Source organism: Hemicordylus capensis, chromosome 2, assembly GCF_027244095.1.
Source record: "Hemicordylus capensis ecotype Gifberg chromosome 2, rHemCap1.1.pri, whole genome shotgun sequence".
NCBI lineage: Eukaryota > Metazoa > Chordata > Lepidosauria > Squamata > Cordylidae > Hemicordylus > Hemicordylus capensis.
In genome coordinates, this window is record NC_069658.1 from 101,800,463 (window position 1) to 101,823,565 (window position 23,103).

Below are 23,103 nucleotides of genomic sequence, written 5' to 3' on the forward strand. Positions count from 1 at the left end.
ACCATCAATGCTTAACATACTGTATGCAAACAGGATGTGGCCCGAATTCTCTAGGAGATGCCTTTGCCCTTTCATGGAAAAACAGTTTCTTTTGTTTATTTTCCCCAATACCATTAATCCCAAAGATGCTTGAGAAGATGATCGTGCCCAAGTTATTATGATTTGCCCCTGTGGTCCAGAAGACCTTGGTTCCCCATGCTCCTGACATTAGCAATGGGGAATTTCACAATCTTACTTCAAGTGCTGCTGCTTCTGTCACAGAGCAGGGGGTAAGTTCTGCATCTGGATGTGACCTGCTTGAGAATTGCAGGCTGACTCTTGAACCCAGCATAGCATCCTATGTCCGGGAAATCTTGACAGCTTCCAGAAAGCTTTCATTGATAAATGTATTGAAAAAAGAGTTTTTCCTCTTTTGCTCACTCTACAGGTCTCTCTCCCAGCTTGCCCTCTTTGGAACTACTCCTTCTGTACCTCTTTTCAAAGAAATACAGTAAATGTCAAAAGTGTACTGATTCCCTTTGGGCTTTGCATAAGTGCTGAACATTATAATCTGAAGATTATAGTCATGACACTTGCTGTTTCTGTGCAGATTCCAGATAAATACACACTACATTTCTGAAACAATCTGGCTTGTTAACCTTCTTGTTAATTCACATGGCAGCTCTCACTGCCTACTTGCATCAAGAAACTCAAAAGGAGTGTCTTGAGGAATTTTTGTCCAACTTGTATCCAGACACTCCCACTTCTCCTTGAGACCTGGTGATGGTACTCTCCCAACTAATGCACAAACTGTTCGAACCACTAGCAACATGTTACTTGCACTTACTGACATGGAAAACCGTCTTCCTAGTCGCAATCCCGTTGGCAAGATGGGTTTGCAAGCTCTGAGCTCTACAGGTGGATTCACCATATTTGGTCTTTCACAAGGATAAAGTTCAGCTCTATCCAGATATCACCTTCTTGCTGAAGGTAGTCTCCACTTTCCATAGGTTGCAGCCACTGCTCCTTCCAGTGGTTTTTTTCCTAATCCAACATCCCCTGTGAACCAGATGTTGCATATCCTGGATGTTCGGAGAGCATTGGCAGTTTATGTTCAGAGGACTTCCTCCCTTCAGAAAACAAAATTGTTATTTCTTTCATATGATGACCTGTGTCTCCAACCCTCTCCTCAAACCCTATCTCACTAGATAGTGCAAACCATTTCCCTTATGGTTAGCAGGCAAATCTATACCTGCCCCAATCAGGGCACATTCTACCACAGCTGTTTTACATCCACAGTATTCAACAACAATGTGTCATTGGACATAATCTGCAGAGCTTCAACCTTGGCATGCCCTACCTCTTTCATTACTCTCTACACTGGATGTTGAGGCTAGAAATGATCCTTCCTTCAGCAGAGTGGTGCTGCATTCCATCTTCCAGTGACTGCCTCCCCTCTCCAGGTAAGGAAGCTTGCGATAAACCCACCAGTGTGAACAACAGAGACCACAACAAAGAACAACAGGCTGCTTACCTGTAACTGAGGTTCTTCTAGTGGTCATCTGTTCGTTCACACACCTGTCTCTCCTTCCTGCTGCAGTCTTTTTCGGAGCAGCGGACAACTGAACTGACGAGAGAGAGATGCTGTGCTACTGAAGGAGGCAGAGCTTCCCACCAAAACACTAGCAGGGACTAAGAACTTTGGAAGTTTCCCTAATGGAGCTTCTACACACGCATGAAGCCCCACCAGTGTGAACGAACAGATATGGCCATTAGAAGAGCCTCAGTTACAAGTAAGCAACCTGATGTTATCTCTTGTCCATATCATTTTGGCTGGCTCAGAACTAAAGGAAAGAGAGATGGTTCTACAATTAGCCTACTTTATGGTAGGTTTATGAGATCACCTGGCATTCCCTGTGTATCTGTGTGTGTCCCCCTCCGATCAACTTCACAATGCCTGAGCCAATATGAACCAAATTGGGAACAGTTGTAGGGACACCTCAATGGCATTATTTGTGATGATGTCATCTACCCCAATTCAAGATGGCAGACATAGCAATAGCAATAGCACTTACATTTATATACCGCTCTATAGCCGGAGCTCTCTAAGCGGTTTACAATGATTTAGCATATTGCCCCCAACATTCTGGGTACTCATTTTACCGACCTCGGAAGGATGGAAGGCTGAGTCAACCTTGAGCCCCTGGTCAGGATCGAACTTGCAACCTTCTGGTTACAGGGCGGCAGTTTTTACCACTGCGCCACCAGGGGCTCATGTAAACCTTTGAGGCGCAAGTAGGCTAACTTGTGGACCATTTAACTGATTTGAACCAGATTTTGGTACAGTTGTAGTGACTGACACATAGGGACACCTCAGTGGTGTAGTTTGTAATGATGTCATCCACCCCGGCTCAAGATGGTGGACATGTGAACGTTTGAGGTCAAGAGGTCTAACTCGTGGACCACCTTACCCATTTGAACCAAATTTAGTCCAGCTGTAGGGATAGTGAAAGGAAAGTAGGCAGATTAGATTAGAATGATTTGTTGTATTATAAAAGGTTTTGGAAAAGTAGAAACACTTCTGATTTTTGCTTTTGATTTCCCCCCTAAAGAACCTATCCATCCAGCCCACCAAGATAACTTCAGGCTTATAAGTGTCAGTATTTAAGTGTATGGTGCAGGGGTGGGCCAATTTACAGCTGTTGTTGGCCCACAACTTCCAAAGTCCCCTACTGCAACTTATTGCAGTGGTGGATGATATGAGCTTTAATCCAACAAGAGCTGGAGAGCCCACTCCAGGTGCAATAAAAACGCTATAAGGAAGGCAGGGGCGTAGCAAGGGGAGAGGGAGCCCGTGTTCATCCCTCTCTCGGGCAGCCTCCCAGAGTGAGGGAGACAATGAAGAAAATAGGGAGGAATGGAACTGGAGGGCCCTCAGGAGCTGGGGGCCCGTGTTCTTTGAACCCTTTCGTTCAATTATAGCTACACCCCTGAAGGAAGGAAGGAAATGAAGGAAAAAGGAAAAATACAACAATACTGAAGAAAAAATACATCCAGATATTCTTGCTCTCTGCCCTGAGTATTTTAGTGCATGCTTGTGAATGGCTGCCTGTTCACTTTGTGGGGATTAATTCAAAAGTTGGCAATGATCACAAGGACATCTGATTTGCACAGTTTTTCAGCTGCTTCTACCAACAAACTTTCATGTATCTGGGTTCACTGTAGGCGGGTGGTGGTGAGGAATGAAAAGGAAAGGAAAGTGTATTGGTGATTTTGGTAGTGGTCAAATTCTGTCCTATGTTTTTAAGAGCACCTCTTAAGAAAAACTGTTAAATACTTCTAAATTGAAATGGTCCTGTCTTCTTAATTCACTGTCATTTATGCATCTATCATAACTTAGAATAGCCTGCTATGTAACGGGAGAGGAGACCTTAGTGATTGATTCTACTTACAGCACAGTATGATCTGCCAGTCTGTATCTTGCAAGTGATATTCTGACCCAATTCTCACTGTGTGTTCCCTGAAGGCTGATTTTACCATACCAGTTCCATAGATATTTTGTTCAGATACACCCTCACATGGTGAGAGTTGGTATTGATCATTACAGGCTAAGTCCGGGTTTTCAGTTTTTTCCCCTAAAGATTCTGAATGTTATGGGAAGAACCTGGAGTAATTTTCAGACACAACAGGTAAAAAGTAAGAAAGCCAAGTTGCATACATTCTGTAGTTCTGGTGTCAAAATTCCTGACTTTCCAACAGTTTTCAAGAATTAATCTCATCCGCCTCAGACTGTTTTCTTTCTTTAATTTAGCATTGTTCTTTCCTCTAATGGGACTGTTTTCTTTACTGTCTATAGTTACCTTAATGATTTGGACCGTATAGCGAATTATGGCTACCTCCCTACCCAACAAGATGTGCTTAGAGTTAGAGTTCCAACAACAGGAATCATTGAATATCCTTTTGACTTACAAAGCGTCATTTTCAGGTAGAGAAAATATTTTTTGCTTGATGTTTTACTTACTGATTCTTTTATCAGCAGTGTGAAATATGTGTTAACCAGTTATAATAATACAAGTACTAATTTTGAAAGGTTTAAAAAAAGTCACAGGATATGTGGGAGCAAATTCAGGCAAATTGTTCTCACCTTGAGATCTTTACCACCTCTGAACAATATGAATTGGTCCTTATTTTACATTGTTTAAGAATAGCAGATAGAGAATGATTTGGTGTTTCCTTAGTCCTAAGAAGAAACTTGCATTAATGTAAGAATGCCACTTTATAGTCATAAATATAGATTGCACATTAGAACCCTGAAAGAACGAAAGGCACTTTCCCCATAAACTTTCAGAAGATGCCTCTGCCTGGTCTCTAGGGTTCCTCTTCTCTCCCTGCAGCCCCAATGCCACATCTCATGTCTTTCCCAAAGGTTTCCCCTGACCCATAGAGCAACTTTACTGGGAGCTCAGTGGGCTGCAGTGGGATGGAGGGGATGGGGAAGATCTGAAAGTTATGATCAACTCCTTTTTTAAAAAAATACACAGTATTAATTTGCAGATGCTACAGCTTAGGACTCCATTTGCTAATGAACTGCTAATTTAAAATCCTGCCTGCAGATTCTGCTGCTTCCTTGAAAGTCTTTACAGCATAAACTTGAGCAATACTTTTGTGTTAACAGATTTTGTCAGTTAATAGAAATTTGCATGTCTATATGTGTTACTACCAGTGTTCCCTCTAAGGCATGCTCACGTGCATGCACACACAAGTTTTTTGATGTCCACTCAGTTAATTTTAGATTTAAAAGGAACACATTGCACACACAGCTAAAAAAAAATTAGAAGGAACATTGGTTACTACTAGTAGTAGTACATATTTAAAATCCATTCAAAAGATTATCCCAGTCAATTTAAAAGGGAGCAAACTGTTTCCCATTTCAAACAGAAAGCTGCACTTTCTTTAAATTGCAGTTATAATTAGCTGTAAAAGATAGCATTCCAAGTACTGCTGATATAGTGTGCATAAGGCAAGGGTTCTCAAACTTGGGTCTCCAGATATTGTTGGACTACAACTCCCATCATTCCCAGTCACATTGGCCTAAGGCTGCTGTGTCTGGGGGTGATGGGGATTGTAGTCCAACATCTCGGGGGACCCCAGTTTGAGAACCTCTGGCATAAGGCATCTTATCTGTCTCATCCCTCTACTGGAGCTCCCTGATGCAGCCTAAAAGTCATTGCTGAGGGTTGGGGGACCTTAGCAATGGCATGGAATGTGGCACAGAGGACTGTAGAGGGAATCCCAGATGTTGTTGACTACAATGCATAATTTCCAGCCAAAGGCCATCGTAGCTGGGGATGCTGGGAGTTGTAGTCAACAACATCTGGAATTCCCTGTTATAGGAAGTGCTGGTAGATGGACAGGGGAATATCCAGAAATTACAAGAGTAATGCTCCCTTTGCTAGCAGCTTCCCTTGTGGTTTTGGAAGACCCTGACCCTGCATCCCCCCCACGTCACATCCCATGCTGTTGCCAAAAGTTTCCTGATAGGTCAGGAAGGTTCCTCAGAAATGGCTTTTGCCCGGAGGGCTCAGGTAGCTTCAGCAGGGGAAAGAAGATGCCTTATGCTAGTATGCATTATAGCAGTGGTACTCTGGATGATAACCAGTATGTTTATAATATCTTTTACAAACTTCTTTATTTTATCTATACATAATGGATAAGCCCTTTTCTCAGTGACATGTGAGGCATTAACATCTCAGCAAAGATTGAAAATCTGATTAAGTACACTGGGCATTCTATTATAGCTTTTGTTGAAGTTAAGTTTCTGTATGGGTTATAGTCTAGCAAACAAAATGTTCTTTTTAGGGTTCTATTCAAATATGCCTGTGGTTTTCCCCCACTCAGAATTTCCCCCCATAGTATTGTATAATTGCTTTAGATTGCCAGCTATCACTTTTCCTTTTTAAAATAGCTTTCTATATTATGTGCATTTGGTTGTATCAGTTTTTGCAGTATTATGTAAAATGAGGGATGGGCAATCTATGGGCTTTCATTCTACATACGTGCCCCGTTCTTTTATACATGTATACATTTTATACATTTGGAAACGTTCCAGGTCTAAGTGTTTATCAAACTCATGTAAGGTAAGTTTGAAGATCTGCCAGATAGGTCCGTAGTTCGTAAGCATTCTACATAGGGGGCAGTTTTGAGGCATTAATGTTCCGAATTCTTAAAACCATAAATTTGCACCCCTCAAAAATGTCATGAAATGATTTCATTGTAGTTCTGTTCAAGTATCTGAGGTTGTTATTTGATTCCTTTGAGCAGACTGCCTCATTAATCTGGCCATATTCCTACTGGTTGCTTGTAAGGTAGAACTGATAAACTCTTCCATTTAGATATGATAGGCATGTCACTGTATAGTTGATTGTATCTTTACTATTAAATTTTATCATAAGAATTTAGATAAGTATGAATATAGTCATACTTAATTTTTTACATCTGTGGATTTTGCTAATATTGCAGAATGGTGGATGTGGGGGGTCAGCGATCAGAGCGAAGAAAATGGATACATTGCTTTGAAAATGTCACCTCTATCATGTTTCTAGTAGCCCTTAGTGAATATGATCAAGTACTTGTGGAATCAGACAATGAGGTAAGCAGTTATTTTTTAAATGCACTCTTGAGCATGGATGTAATTCAAGGTAACTTAAGGTTATCTTGGTCCTATATAGCATTCTGAGGGTACACAGGTAGTTATGAACAGAACCTTTTCCATGATTCTGGCACCCTTACTGTGAAATACCCTGCTTAAAGAAGTTTATCGGGATGGTTCTTCCATTATCTCTTGCAGATTGGCTGAGTTATTTTTATTTTGTAGAGCCTTGGAAAGGGTTGGATGCTGTTGCTGAGTTTCATTACTGAGTTTTCTGTTTTTGTCTGATGTCTTTATGGCTTTTATGATGTTTCATTACTACTATCATTTTATCTGAGTTCCACTGAAGTCCCTTGATAGATGAGAGCTAATATGAAATCCCTGTTCATATTTCCCTCAGTCAAGGGAAAATATGAGTGCAAATCCAAGTGTAACCCCATCCAGAACAGGAAGATCTAAACCATCTCTCGAGTTCTGACCTACCCACCCCGTCAGTACATCCATCATGCATTTTTAGTTCAATTCCTGAACATAATACACATTCTAGCATTTCAACAGAAATATACGTAAGGACATACAGTATAAAGATACATATTTATCTGGTATTCTGTGTTTAGGATTTGCCCCCCTCTCCCAAATGTTTCTTACTTGTCAGTTCTTGTAACTATTAATCTGAAACAGGTTTGTAACCAAGGCGGTTTGCAACCAAGGGCGTATGTAATAGGTTTATTTCAGATTCTACTCCCCTATTATGTCCCCCCCCCTATATATTTTTAAAACCAGTATTTGTGATTTATTGCATCTCCCCCACCCCCCAGGTAATTGGAAGAGCAACAACTTAACATTAAAAAATAAAGGAAAAAATTGTGGCCTCAAGAGCAGAATAGATGCATGATCACATGTAAGAATGTCCTGCTAAATTTAATGGGAGTTGCTCTTTAAAAAGTGCAGTAGCCTGTTCACTTTGGAAAATTGGGTGGAAAGAAAGGAAAACAATTCACTATGGTTTCAGAAAGTTTCAGGATTTCTAGAAAGTTATTTATTCGTAGAGCAAGGAGCCCTGAAAACCACAATCAGATATGGTCTCTTCCTTTCCAAACTCCACAGGAGTAGTGGCAAAAGTGGGGGGAAATGCTGAAGAAGTACAATAAAATGGAAATGTGCAAAGACAAAATTTAAATTTTAAAAAAATAACAGTTCAGTTGGAGAGGGAGGGACGCCAACCCTCAGTGGTCCCTGATGTGCCACCCTTAATGGACTGACCATAGGATGCTATTTGGGGCAGGGGGCTCACCTGCTCAGAGTTATCAAGAGAACTTCTGGGTTTACCGATGCATTTCCAGAAACATTTGTCTGTCATATGCTGTAAGAAGAAAAGGCTGGAGCAGAAAAGGCAGAGACCCACCATGGACGCATGTCCCACTATATCTGGCTTTCAGAGGTAAACTGGCTCTGAATACAGGGCTTGATTGTGACAAAGTGCTCCATATGGAGGCTCTATCACAATTAACAGCTGCTTATAAAGACTTATAAAGAGTTACAGAAATTAAAGATATTGGCCCTGTAATGTATTCCCAGATGTTGATCACAACACCAAGCATCCTCAGCTGCAGTGGTCTTTGGCTAGGAATTATGGGAGTTGTTGTCACCTTAAGTGGCACAGCGGGGAAATGCCTGACTAACAAGCAGTGGGCTCGAGTCCCCTCTGGTATGTTTCCCAGACTATGGGAAACATCTATAGCGGGCAGCAGCAACACAGGAAGATGCCGAAAGGCACAATCTCATACTGCGTGGGAGATGGCAATGGTAAACCCCTCCTGTATTCTACCAAAGAAGTCAAAATCAACTTGACGGCACACTTTACTTTTAGTCAAAAACATCTGGGAATCCCTGTTACAGGGAACGTTGCCTGTAAGTCACAATGATTGAGAGCGGAACTTTTGTCTTCAGAGGCAGACTACCTTTGAAAGTCGGGAAAGAGTCATAGAATGGGCTCTTGCCTTTACATCTTGCTTGTGGGTCGATGGGTTTGTCATGCTGACCTTTGGAAGGCAAAGGAGAAGGGGAGGAGCCAAGCAAGCCAAAGGTAGAGTCTCCAGGGACAGGGCTACTCTATCTGTGAATAACATGTGCTCGTCTCTTTGCTGGTGAGTTTCTAAAGGGTACACCTGGAAGGGTTTGCATGCCCCCTCCGTGCCCGTTGTGATTGGCTCCCCTTTTAGTTTCCAGTTAGTGCTAGCCATAATAGTTTGGAATGTCAGAATTGGAAACGTATGCTTAGCACTTGTCCTCTGAACCAGATTCGGAAGCCATCATTTGAACTGCATTTCCGAGTATGGTTTGGAGATCAAGCACCAAACTTAGTTTACTGTGCTGTCCAACAAGAAGCTGAAAAGGAAGCCAAGCAGAAGAGGGAGAAGGGAGAAGTATGCAAACCTCTGAATCAAACCAAAATAGATAATCATATTTTCTATAACCATGGATAATATGAACAGAAAGATCCATGGTATCCATTCATTTGGGAAGGCTATCCAAAATAAAATATTCAATTCACACCCATATAACATTTATTATAGTTCTATAATTTTGTCCATATTTTGTATTTAATTATACATCTTTCCCCCCCAGAATCGAATGGAGGAAAGCAAAGCACTGTTTAGGACAATTATCACATATCCTTGGTTCCAGAATTCTTCAGTCATCCTGTTCTTAAATAAAAAAGATCTTCTAGAGGAGAAAATAATGTACTCCCATCTAGTTGACTATTTCCCAGAGTATGATGGTAAGAAAGATCTTTATAATTAATTCTCTTAGCCAGCCAGTGTGGAGATGTGGCAAGGCAATGCATGCCGGCGAGGGAGGCACCTGATTGGTTGAGCTCTGTTTGGCTGGCAGAGGTGTCTGATTGGCTGAGCTCTGTTTGGCTGGAGAAGGCGCCTGATTGGCTGGGCGTTGGCCTGGCCGTTGTGAGGAGGGGCCATCTCGGCTGCAGCCTGGGCTGGGAGACGAGAGGCAGTGGGAAGGACTGGCCCTGGCCTGGTGCCAGAGGGGGTGAGTGGGACATGAGTGCCCAGGATTTGGCAGCAGAACTCTCGCGACAGGCTGTGAGAGTTCTGAAGTGAGGACTGAGGAGGAGGGGGGAAGAAAGTGCTGTGGCCGGCGGGTAGAGGAGGGGGGAGAGAAAGGCGGCAGCGGGCAGGGGGAGAGAAAGGCAGTGGTGGGCAGGGGGAGAGAAAGGCAGCAGTGGGCAGCGGGCGGGGGAGAGAAAGGTGGCGGCGGGCAGCGGGCGGGGGAGAGAAGGCGGCAGCGGGTGGGGGGAGAGAAAGGCGGCGGTGGGCGGGGGAGAGAAAGGCGGCAGCGGGCGGGAGGAGAGAAAGAAGGAGGCGGGCAGCGGGTGGGGGAGAGAAAGGCGGCGGCGGGCAGCGGGCGGGGGAGAACGGCGGGCAGCAGGCGGGGAGAGAAAGGCGGCGGCAGGCAGCGGGCGAGGGGAGAGAAAGGCAGCGGCGGGCAGCGGGCGGGGGAGAACGGCAGGCAGCAGGCGGGGAGAGAAAGGCGGCGGCAGGCAGCGGCGGGCAAGGGGAGAGAAAGGCAGCGGCGGGCGGGGGGAGAGAAAGGTGGCGGCGGGTGGGGGGAGAGAAAGGTGGCGGCGGGCAGCGAGCGGACGGAGAGAACGGCGGGAGGGCAGGTTGGCTGAAGATTGTGGGCCGGAGGGAAGGGGAAGAGAGGAGAGACCAGGGCAGGAGAAAGAGGGAGGGGGAAACAGCCAGCCCCAAAGCGCCCCACAGATGCTCTGTGCAGGCTTGGCTAGTCATTTCATAAATTCCTATACTTCAGGTCTTCCAATAGCTACTTTGCATGGCTTACATAAAGGGAACAGGCATATCTTCCTATATATACACCTAAATATTTTCTCATATAACAGTCCGTTCACAGTGTCGGGTGATGGTTCCAAAACTGGAGAAATAATCGCTGAAATGTCACTGCTGCACATCTTCTATTCATTTGGATAAGGATTGGGTGGGCAGGGTGGGGGATCAATACAAGCACAATTCACATGAACGTTAGGAGGCTGCAAGCAACACTAAAATCTCTGTTTGTATGCATGTTCACAGAAACAATGATGAGTCTAGGCTTTAGAACATCTTTGCTGCGTTTTCAATTTAAATATAGTTAAGAAAATAGGCTGTATCAAGTCTAGGTAGAAAAAGAGAAAAACCTCGCTGAAATATATATTTAAATGTTTACACACAAAGCACTCATGCGTTGTTCTGCACCTTAGTCTCGCCCCTTCGCTGGAAATGCCAGGCATCTTCTCTCAGTTATGAGATGGATTGCACACTGAAAACTCCTATATATTGTGAACCACCCAGGGACTTCTTTGTATGGGGCGGTTCATAACTGTACTAAATAAATAAGAACAGGTGTGTTTTATTTTCTCCTCCTGCCACCACCCCTGAAGCTCCAGGATCACCTCTGTCCTGCTATTTTGCAACCTCTTTCATTCCAGTGTCTGCAGTATCATGGCACACATACCCTTTCCCTTTTCACTGTGGGCAGCAGAAGCTTTGGATAGGCAGATGATTTGCTCAGTTTTCTTGAGGAAGTAAGAGTGTTTATGGGCAAGTGCACTTCTTCCCCCACTTACTGGCTGAGATACTGTGCACTGTTAGAACTGCGTAACAAGAGCTGCAGCACTGCAGTGGGCAGAGAGGGAGAAGCATTTTTTTCTGCTCTCTCCAAAAGAACTTCTTGGCTCTCAAAAGAGCATAATTAAATCCTTGGGTATTATCAAAGTCTCTAAAAATATTTAATACTTGGGAGTGCACATGTCCAACAATCTCACAAATCTTAAACATTTGGACTTCACTCCAGTATTAAAATGCCACCTTAAGTGGCGCAGCGAAAAATGCTTGGCTAACAAGCAGAAGGTTGCCAGTTCAAATCCCCACTGGTACTATATCGGGCAGCAGCGATATAGGAAGATGCTGAAAGGCATCATCTCATACTGTGTGGGGAAAGGCAGTGGTAAACCCCTCCTGTATTCTACCAAAGAAAACCACAGGGCTCTCTGTGCACCAGGAGTTGAAATTGACTCAACGGCACACTTTACATTTTTACTAGTATTAAAATCCATCAAAAGAAAGATGTAGAAGTGGAAAGGGATTAACCTCTCCTGGCTGGGGTGAGTAGCAGCACTTAAAATGTATCTACTACACAAATTATTGTGTTTGTTTCAAGTCCTACCAATTACTATATCTGCTAACACCCTGCAGGGATGGCAAAGTTTTTTCTTCTCTTTTATTCACACTAACAAAAAAAGAGACTAATACAGCATTCTTTACACAATAACAGCTAATGGCAGAATAGGAGTTCCATCCTGCCTGCTTATTATGATGCTTTTCACCTCAGAAACATCTTACGGATGCTGACCAATGTTGAAATTAATTCTTGTGTTAAGATGGAAGTTTCTGATCAGTATTTTTATAGAGTTAAAAGTTTGCCTGTAATACCAGATTAGATTATTAAGTTTAAAGCAGCAGACAATCCTTTTCTGAGTGCCACTTTCAAGAGTGGGGCAAAGTGGCATAAGAATTTAACACCCCCATATTCCCCTCTCATTCCAGTTTTTTGCTACCCTAAATTTGATGGATTGTTTACATCTCCTCAATAGAAGCTATTGATCTGGAAATTGCCAAATTAAGTTACTCTTAGCAGTGGGGAAATCCTATCAACCTAGAGGCTATAGGGGAAATTTTGGGTCCTCTGCACTGTACATGGATACATCTTTTACCATGCAGATCCTTTATATCCACCCCAGAAATAACAGCACAAGCTAACAAGACAACTAACAAAAATCAAAGTACTGGCTTTAGAAGCCTTGGACACCCTCAAAGGTGGTTTCAAAATAATATGATTTGATTATCAACCACACATTTAACGCACTGCCTAGCTTTAAAGTGTCTTTGGGAAATGACTTCCAACAGGAAATCAAAGATCAGGAGTGGATGAACAGAGGAAGCCAGTTACTTCATCTTTGGCCCAAATTAAGGAGAACTTTCTCATAGTTTTCCAGAGATGGTACCTGACCCTAATAAGAATAGCATACATCCAGAAAGACTGTTCTTTGCTGGAGTGGTTGTGGGATGAAGGGAACCTATTTTTGTCTTTGGTGGACTTGTCCTAGGGTCTCATCCTTTTGGACAGAGGTACTCGTGGAAATTAGCAGGATTACAAACCAGAAAATAGGATTATGCCCCCAGCTAGCATTAGTAAATGTACTTTCTGGGGTCAATACAGATGTGACATCAAAAAAATTAATTGTGTGTATGGTAACTGCTGCCAGGTTAGCTATAGCCAAACACTGAAAAAATCAAACCATGTTGATGGACATCTGGTACAAGAACCTATTGCATATTGTGATCTCAGAAAAGCTTACCTATATTATTTGGTCCCATTCAAACAAGACTACAAATAATTCTTGTTATATAATTTGGTCAGATTTTATTCTTTATGCTCATTGAGGAAATTATGGTTATTTTTAGACAGACAAATTTAGAGTGTGGATGGATTGATGAATCGGGGTTTGTCATATTGTGTTTTGCTGTTTGTGTTTGGATCAATATTTTTTAGCATTGTAAATTTGTTTTAATAAAGTTTTTTTGAAAAAAGGGGGAAAATGAGGAAGACTTCAGCAGTACGTCCTTGAGGGTTGTGCCACCTGCACTTCCTTGCTTGGCAACATGCTACTTGGAGCTGCGATGCTGAGTCTCCCCCCACCACAGCTCTTGTTACACAATTCGAACAGTGCACAGAATCTCAGCCACTCATTCCATATCCCCTTCCTCTTGCATGCTTACAGTGCAGCAGGTGATTTCATCCTTTCCCCTCCAGCCTAAACAGCTGGAAAATTCTGTGAGCAATTTTCTTAAAATTCCCACAATTTTCTGTTGCTCAGGCATGCTTGGTAAGCTGAATATATTGTCTGAAACATTTTTTTTTAATGTGCATGTTAAAAACTTTGTTAAAATGTTTTCCCTTTGTTTCTTTATGCAGAGATTATTCCTCTTTAAAGGTAGTGGTCAAATATTTAGTTCTAGCAAAACTAATTTTTCTTTTTATGGTATAACAGGACCTCAGCGAGATGCACAGGCAGCACGAGAATTCATCTTGAAGATGTTTGTCGATCTTAATCCAGAGAGTGAAAAAATTATCTATTCCCACTTCACTTGTGCCACAGACACGGAGAATATCCGCTTTGTCTTTGCTGCTGTCAAGGACACAATCCTACAGTTAAACCTGAAGGAGTACAACTTGGTCTAACTGTGCCTCTAAAGTCTCCTCTCCCCACATCCCATTTGGGCAATTGAAGATATTCAAGAGGGACTGTATTATCTGTGAAAATGATCTGCATAATACTAATTTATTGCTGGCCTCGACTCTGTGAATATTCACAGAGTTTATAGTAAATATTATAATTTTATTTAAACTTTACAGAGGAAAAACAAAAGATGCTGAACTACATTCACAGCATATTTCCTCGGGTTTTTTAGTCAAAACCTTGTGACGATGTGTGTTAAATTCTCAGTCATGCACTCACACAGGATAGGGACTTGGGGTGATTTTGTTGTTGTTGCTACTGAAGCAAACTCAAATTGGTATATCATTTTTCTCCCCTCACTTTCTTTATTTTTCTATTTTTTAAAGGTACAATGGCCTTCCCACCCTCCCTGGCCCCAAATTTTATATTTATTGTTGAAACTGTTTCCTCCACACTGATGTGATCAGGGAAATACTATCTCTAGAATTTAAGCCATCAAGTGTTCTGATTTTTCAGTAAATACTTTTTTGAAGGATCAAATATAAGGTTTTAATTATTGGCAGAGATATCAGATATATCTTGGTACTGTCTTTGCACTGAAGGCTTTGGGTGTTGTTCAGTGGGGATATTAATTGTAGCAGTGTTACTTTAAATGTACCATGGAAACTCAGCAAGCTGCACAGAAATAGAGTAACAAAAAAAGCAAGACACAAAAGTGATTCATTAAATAGGATAGCTTTTTTTAATTGCCACATACCTTTTTGTGTGTGCACGTGCTCTCCCTCCCCCTACTACCAAATCAAAGATGCCAAACAGAAATATCACAGACACTACAATAGCCTAAAATGCAGTCAGTCTCCCTCTTTTTAAAATCAGAACTTCTAGATTTCTCATCACATGTTCAAACCTATTTTTACTGTCTCTAATATTACAGGTTGCAGTATTTGGCAGCTGCTCCCCCCATCCCCCAATAAAAGTGCTAACATTAAAATGTAAGATTCTGATTAAAATGCCAAATTAATTTATTGGGAATCTGCATGATTCAGACAACTGCCAAATACTCAAGCAGCTAGATTTTAGCTTTCCTGTTCCATCTTTGTATTAGAATGCATTCCATTCTCAATGCCAAAAAAAAAAAGCAGTATGAGTGAAAATGTTGTTTGGTGCTACATACACAATGGGCAGAATCCAGACAAAGTTAGTCATGAATAAAACCCATTGAAATTAATGGAACTTAAATTAGTTATGACTAACTTATCTCATTTAATTCAAGGGTGCTTAGTTACGACTAATGTACTGCGCAATATCTACTAATGGTAGAAGCGCAATATCTACTAATTCAAAGTCAGTTTTACTTTTGTCTAAGGGTGGCATAGGATTGCACAGTGTTTTTTTTCTTAAAGCACCATTCACTGAAAAATATGATCTTGGAAATGAAAAGCCCTTGGTTTGGTTGCTTGCTTCGTGAATTTAAAGATTTCTAAATGGGAGCCTTTCTGAGTTGTTTCTATATATAAATAAACCATGTTAGAAGGCTGAGTATACCCATTTTTAATGAGAAAGAAAACAACAGCGCATGCTTTGATGAACATCTCTTTTTGCATCTTGGATTGAAAGATCAACTTCTAGGTTTTGTTTTGAAAACAACCCTGTAAATAAGTGTGTTTCAAGTTGCAGGGTTGTATATGAGGGGTAGAGGGTCAGATGTGAAATTTGACTAATTTTTCTAAATTGCTGTGCTGTAAGACTTAAATAGAAACTCTTGTTATACAGCAGCATATGCAAGGGAGGGGGCAGTGAGAACTGCTTATTAGTTGAGAACCAAAGTTTAACTATGTGTACAATCTACCAAGTATTAATTTTAGTGGCATTGGCTCAGACTCAAATTATGATGATCATAGGTGATACCACAGCAGTGCTTGGTGGATAGTCCTCAATAAGTACCAATAAGATGTAACCCTTTCTATTAAAATTAATGAAAAGTTGGGCTATTTGATTCCCTCATCATGAAACATTTTGTAATTTTAAAAATGGTTGTAGGCATAGTGCAATTATGAATGCTATAATCATTGTACATACCTCTCACACACTCAGTGCTATAATCATTGTACATACCTCTTCCCCCCCATCTCTCTCTCTCTTTCTCACACACACACACACACACACGTGTGTGTGTGTGTGTGTGTGGCAGCATCTGTATTGGCTTTGTAATCATTAATTTTTGGCAGATTGAATGTGCTGTATTGATATGTATCTATGTAATTGTAATGTATGTCCTATAGATAATTCACATTTAAATAATGTTATTTTATTTACTTTTTTAAGAGAGAAGAATGTAAATTTTTGTCAGTTTATTTCTGACTAGGGTTTTTTATTTTAATTTACAAAAAAGAATTATCATAGTGCAGAGCGGTACTAGCATCATGCTGTATAAAATCATTTGCACAACCTGTGTAGAGGTGAACTTGGAACACTCTCTCTCTCACACACACACACAAGCCATTGACCTTTTTCAGTACAAGTTTTCAAAGGATTTAACTCACATATAGAACACAGCTTTGTTGAAAGAACTTAGGCTGTATGCTGCTGGACTGCATTGTTCTTTGGCAAATGGAAAGCAGCTTAGTTTTACACCTCTGGCCTTTTCATGAGGGTGGCATCACAAACTTGTTTTTACAGCACTAGGTGACACTCTGCGGTTACCTTGTGGTCAAGATCTATGCGGTATCTAATCTTGTGAATGTGTTTGATATACCATGTGACTGACAAACTTATTATTTCTTTAGCATTGCTTTTTATGGTGTAGGTTTAACATGTTGAATCCATTCACAAAGGGCCACATAGACCTCCAAGCACAACAGTGAGACAAATTTTAAAAATCACCTTGTGTTGGAAAGACTGCTGTTCTGGATCCACTCCTCACACATGCTGATTTTCCTGCATAGAAATAGCTCAGTGTAGGAGAAGATATGTATACCGCTAATACAATGTCGTGTGATGAGCAAATGTGGTGCCTATAGCTCTGTGTGTACACATGATGGGAAGCTTGAGATACAGAAAGTGTCCTGTGCAAAAGAGCCTTGATGGGGTGGTTTTAGCAGCAGTCTTAAGGCATTATACCAAGTAGACTTTACCACTTCCTTAAATATGTCATACTGCAAAATGTTCCTCAGACCCAAACAGGTAAAATTTGAAAGGTGATACCTTACTTTATCATAGTTAAGTTGTCACTGATACAGGTCTAAGTAATATAAAGTATTATGTAACAAAACTACAATTAAAACAAATGTCAAAAGTGACACTAAAATTGGGTGCCGCGTGGGACAGAAGTGATGCTTGAGACTTTTTATTAACAGCTTTACACATTTTGTCCTGTTTTTGCGATAAACGAAGGGTATAATACAGCAGTTACTACTGTTGCGCAAGCCAGTCATTTCAATCAAGCTTAATTGTGGCCCCTGCACAACTAATATGATTAAATAGTATTATATTTCCAGTTTCTACCATTTTCTCAAAATCATTCAATAAGGAAGACTGATCTTATGGAAACTGAGTCTCCAAGTTAGTGGATGTGACAAAGAAGCTCAACCAGTCTGTGTAGCTTTCAAATGGCAAATTGCTTTTAGACCAATGAACAGGTTCAGGAAATGGCTGCACTCAGGACTGGCAGTGCTTGTTGGTCTCATCTGAAACAACCATTAAATGGTGAGCTGCTACATCATGAGTCAATGGCAGATGTGGGATCCCAGATCCCATCATTTATGTGGAATCTCACACACGTGGTGGTAAAATGAATGGATGTTGTGGAGCACAAATGTTCAATGGCTTGTGCTCAGTCCTAGGTTTCTCCTCAAGGGTGCATGACACTATCCCTTCTATTAAACAGAAAACAAGTTGATCGCCTACAGAGGTGTATTTTTTCTTTGTTTTTTAATGTGAACTTACATAAAGGAAATGGTAGAAATCTAAAGCCTATTGGGGACATAATTTATTACGAGTCTTTGCGAAAAGTCTAGAAGTGGGTGGAAGGACTTGGTTTTAAAACACGTGTAACAAAGAATCAAAATTTTACTTTATTCCTCCTAGATTTATTACAAAACTCTTGTGCCACTAGCATATTGTAGGCAAACTGGACTTGTGGCAAGTGTTTAGAGCAATGAAGCAAGTTTTGGGTTTGAAAGTTGGAGACTTTGATGGCCAAGGCTGGTTTTCTTTGAATCACCAGTACAACATTACCATGTGCTGGTTCATCACAGCCATTTTTTTAAAAGTGACACTGCATTTCACAGTTGCAATTTATATTTGCTCAGATTTTTGTTTTAGAAATTGGTTGATTTCTTCTCTGCCTTATGGATCTTGAGCCCAGACGTTTGTGCCTCTTAAGACTAAGCTGAGAGCAAAAGTAACAAAACAAAAGCCTTTTATCTTTGCCAAAACAATGTAATTGTGCTGAATGTCATAAAGAGAGGAGGACTGCCAAAGACAGCTTCTTGGGATTGTGTGTCCTTGTTCATTAGGAATACAATCCACTGGGAAATTCCCCTTCTCAAGCCTCTTTAAGATTAATGGGAGTTGTGTAAATGCAACATCCTTTCAGCTCAGTTGGGCTTGTACAGGAGAACCTACTAGGAACAAACCCATAAAAGCTATTAATATGTGGGATCTTTGTGTTTTGTTTTGTAACTCTGAAACCTTGCCTTTCTCACAAGGTGACTAGTGCTGTCCTGACATATGAAGGATAAATGCATGTATGTCATTTTTTATTATTCAAATATTTTGATTATTTTGATTGTCAGTCAAATATTATTTTTGATTGTCAAGATTATATGAATAGGGGTTTTTTTAAAAAAAACTATACCACCTCATGAGTGTGAATTCCACCACCACCCTTCCCCAAGTTTAAAGTGGAACAGACTTTTTATACTGGGTGTCAGTCAGAATTGACTGTGTGGTTTGCAAAAAAATTTCATAGTGGGGGAAAAGGGCTGCATATTAAGATACTGCTAGGTTTTCCCGTTCTTTGGTTTTAAGATGTAAATGACCTTTGACTTATCCATTGACCCTTCCCATTTGTTTTTCATTCCTCACAAAAGATGGAAATGATTTTTAAAAATCAGAAATGTTAACACACAAAAAAATAAAATGTACCCAAATAAATTATAATGATGTGCTGCTCTTCTTGAAACCACAAAAGTTATCTCTTTCACACCATCTATGACAGTACTTTCATTTTAATTATTTGTTTGTGCATGGTGTGTTAATGTGGCCTACCAAAGACCTACCTCTAGCTAAAATATAACTGTATAGCCAGCTTCTATCTTTGGAATTTCAAATACTGTCACGATCAGATTATGACATGTGTTGCATATGCCTCACTGCTGTATTTTGACAATTCAGGTATCTGCTTTTGTAAACAGAATCCTTTCAAAACACATCTATACATCTTACAGCTTAGAATGTATTAAATGTAGATCTGCTCTGAACATAGCCTTATAACTATTCAGAAGATTACTACATACTCTTTCTTATCCAAAGCAAGATGGTCCCGATCTAGGGTTCTGTATCCTCTGATGTATACATGGGGCTTATCAATGGAGTGGGGCAGGGAAGTATTTCAGGTTTGTTCCAACCTAAAACACTGAAATCATTCTCGAAATCATTCTGGGCAAGATAACTCCTGTACAGATTAGACCTCCCATGGCTGCAAAGTATTACCGGATTGGGGTATGTATATTCAAGTCACATCTTTTCTTCTCCAGCCCACTAGAAAATTGGTGGTTTTAACTGTTACATGTGGATGATTCAGTGGCTGCTCACTTTAATAGTCCCATTGACTTTTAGTGTGCCTATACTCATGAAAGTGGTAGCTTTTTTTTTTAAAGACTTTTGAATGCAATTAAAAATGCTTACAGAATAAAACTCAAATGATTTGGACAAGCTTGTTCTCCAAATATGAAGTATTTCAAATGTCAGCCCACAGAAACATTTGGCTGTACAGAAGAATGTTCCTCACTCCAAAGGATACTGTAAGATGCAATTTGGCAGTGCTTTATTTATAACTACCTTGGAGGCTGGCCTTGTAGGATGTATACTTAGGAGGTAGGACTCATACTTTTAACATTGCAGGATTTTATAAATTTGCACTTGTTCTTAATGTCCTTCAAATGCATGTATTGCCAAGTAGTTTTGACAACTAATGTATAAATACTGTCCCAAATGACCTTGCTAGTTAAGAGTACAGCATTTTTGGCCATAATTTTGTACTCCAGTATCTCCATTCATTTACATTTGCATCTCTTGAAGTACTTTTGGCTTACTGTTCTCTTTAAATGCTTTTAAAAAAAATTATAAGTATTGGAATAAATATTTTTATTCCAGCAATCATAGTGAAGTGCTTTATCCTAATTAGATAAACTCATCTGTAAAAAGCAACATTTCCTGAATATGTTTGTTCCTGATATTCAAAGGTTCAAATCCTCCCCCACCCCTGCTTTTTCCTTTCTACATTGAAGGGTTTTATACACTATATCCTTGAACTATATGGGAATATCAATACATGCTTAGTTGTTAATGGAAAACTCGCATTTTAGAATTAAGCCTGTTATTTCAGAATTGATAGAAGAATACAGCTTTTCTTTTGTGTAGGCTCAATAGGATGATAGATCTATATTACATTGCAAGAGATTTTTCTTTCTCAGATTGTGCTTTTACTACAACAAATGCTGATAGACCACTTTTCAACAAAAGTTTTCAAAGAAGGGAAAAATAGATTCCCTGTCCCCAAAAGGCTCCCAGTCTAAAAGGAAATATAAGGTAGACATGAGCAAAAACTACTGGAGAGAGAGAGGTTGGGTAATGACAGTTGCTCTCCCCCTGCTAAATATAAGAGAGTCATTACTTTAAAAGGTGCCTCTTTTGTTACCAGGTTTGCTCTGAAGTGTGGTAGTTATCACCCTTCATGATTGTGTTGGCTTAATGTGGGGGATTTAACTCAATTTAGTGCAAACCTGCATACAGCCAGCTTATAAATTAAGGTACCGGAAAGCTGACTGTGGATAGGATGCACCTGTGTTGGAGTACTCAGTACACAATAGAGTACAGGTATGTTCCTTAAAAGCAAGGCGTTGGAGCACTCAGAAGATCACAATAGAGTACAGGTATGTTCCTTAAAAGCAAGGTTAGGTTTTACTGAAGAGCAAAGATTTTCAGGAAAGACAATGGTTAGCACCTCAGCAGATTTGCTTGCAGTGGTCTTCCCTTAGGGTGTTAATGTTCTGAGAATGGCATAGAGTTGCCTTCAATACACATTCACAGGTTAGCACTGAGACACAGAGGATACAGTTGCAGGAACCAGGAAATGATGAGGGAGAGAGAAGTCTAGTTACATGCCTAGCAGCTTTGCCTTGAGCTGGAGTAATGATGGGAGATTCTAATGGTGAGCTAAATCTCCAGGCAACTAATATCTCAGCTTGCAAGGGGCCCCCAAAATAGTGATTTTATAATAGTGATTTCAGCTTGGAGATTCTCAAATTTGGACTCATCCACTAAAGGTGCTTTTCTCTCTGGGCTTCCAGTGGAGTGGATAGTTGGGTTAGTGAGATGGGCAGCCTCAATTTTTGGAAACAGCAAGGCACAAGCAAATTGGGATTAATGGGTCAGGCTAACCAAATGCTGAAGACTGGGCGAATGTTGAACTGGCATCTACCACTAACACTGAACCCAGTGCTAAACCAAGAGGGGTTTTAATGTTATTTTGCATGGCTGGGCTGAGTGATTTCCACCTTCTCAAATTCTGATCTTGGTATTGATAAGCTTATGGGGTGGAGGTTGTGGAGGGGAGATTCTAAAAGTGTTCTCTTAGACGTTCTTAAAACAAAAGGCTGAATAGGTGTCCTCTCCAAGGGTGGCAAACTGGAGCAGGAATGAAGACCTTATTTTATTTTATTATTTATTTATTTATTTATTTATTTTTGCATTTTTATACCGCCTTTCGTTAAAAGATAGCCCCAAAGTGGTTTACAAAAGTTAAAAACATACAATAAAAACACAATAAAAACATCATGCTAAAAGTATAAAAACATATTAGAACAGGCATAAAACAATACAACAAATAAAAACACCCAGAAGCAGCAGTAAAAACGATTATGTAAAAGCCTGGGTAAAAAGCCAAGTCTTTACAAGCTTTCTAAAAGCCGTGATGGAGTCCGAGGAACGAATGGCCACTGGGAGAGCATTCCAGAGTCTGGGGGCAGCAACAGAGAAGGCCCTGTCCCGAGTGCACGACAGCCGGGCCTCTCTCATTGTCGGCACCCGGAGCAGGGCCCCCTCAGATGTTCTCGTCAAGCGGGCAGCAACCCTTGGGAGCAGGCGGTCCCTCAAATACCCCGGGCCCAAACCATTTAGGGCTTTAAAGGTCAAAAAGAATCAATTTTCAGCTTGATTCTCTTGATTGCATCTAAAAGTTTTCTCTATAGGAGGGAGGATGCCCTTGGTTCCCTGAACTATCTGAATGTGCACTTATTACAATGTTAGGATGGAAAAACTGCATCCCATTCTCAGTGCTCCAAAAATTCAGGCACTCTCTATGCATGTTCTGGGGCTATGACTTTCAGAGTGGTATATCTTAGTCCTCTATGATCACACTAATGCCATGGGGACACTTAATAAAAACCTGGCCAGAATGACTCTTGGTAAACTGGAGGAATACACTCAGGCAGAGGTTTCCTCATTAATATAATCATTACAGACAGGCTTAATCATTACAGACAACCAAGGTTTGGGGTGCAGTGGGGTACCATTGGGACAGGCAGGCATAGCAACAGTTGGCTTAGTTAATAGGGGCAATCTCATCATTTTGCCTCATAAATCAAATGCAGAAGTAATACAGCTCCTGAAAAGCTGTAAAAATCAGTTCAAATAGAGTATATGCTTTTAAGGATGATTCATAGGGTCCAATAATCTGTACCCAGGAGACATTCAGTACATTCTACTTAGTGTTCAGAAGCCTATTTTGATCTCTACTTCCTGCTGCTGGGTCTAGTAAAGCTAATCACATTTTTAATTTGATGAGCATTCTGTACAGAATCTAGTATGTCTATTTTTTTATTAGATAGGAATTTTAAAATGTAAAATCAAACAATAGTGATGTAATAGAAGA

General features: G+C 40.6%; 1 protein-coding gene across 2 annotated transcripts in view; it reads left to right on the forward strand.

Moving 5' to 3' along the window:
- The window catches only part of LOC128347638 (guanine nucleotide-binding protein G(q) subunit alpha), a 153,737-nt gene extending 133,410 nt beyond the window's left edge, over positions 1 to 20,327 (forward strand). For both annotated transcript variants that reach the window (XM_053302572.1, XM_053302573.1), the window contains 4 exons: positions 3,836 to 3,964; positions 6,499 to 6,628; positions 9,257 to 9,410; positions 13,758 to 20,327. In XM_053302572.1, coding sequence (XP_053158547.1) covers positions 3,836 to 3,964; positions 6,499 to 6,628; positions 9,257 to 9,410; positions 13,758 to 13,948 — 604 coding nt within the window. In that variant the 3' untranslated portion in view covers positions 13,949 to 20,327. The remainder of the gene's footprint in view (positions 1 to 3,835; positions 3,965 to 6,498; positions 6,629 to 9,256; positions 9,411 to 13,757) is intronic.
- Positions 20,328 to 23,103: the final 2,776 nt, after the last annotated feature.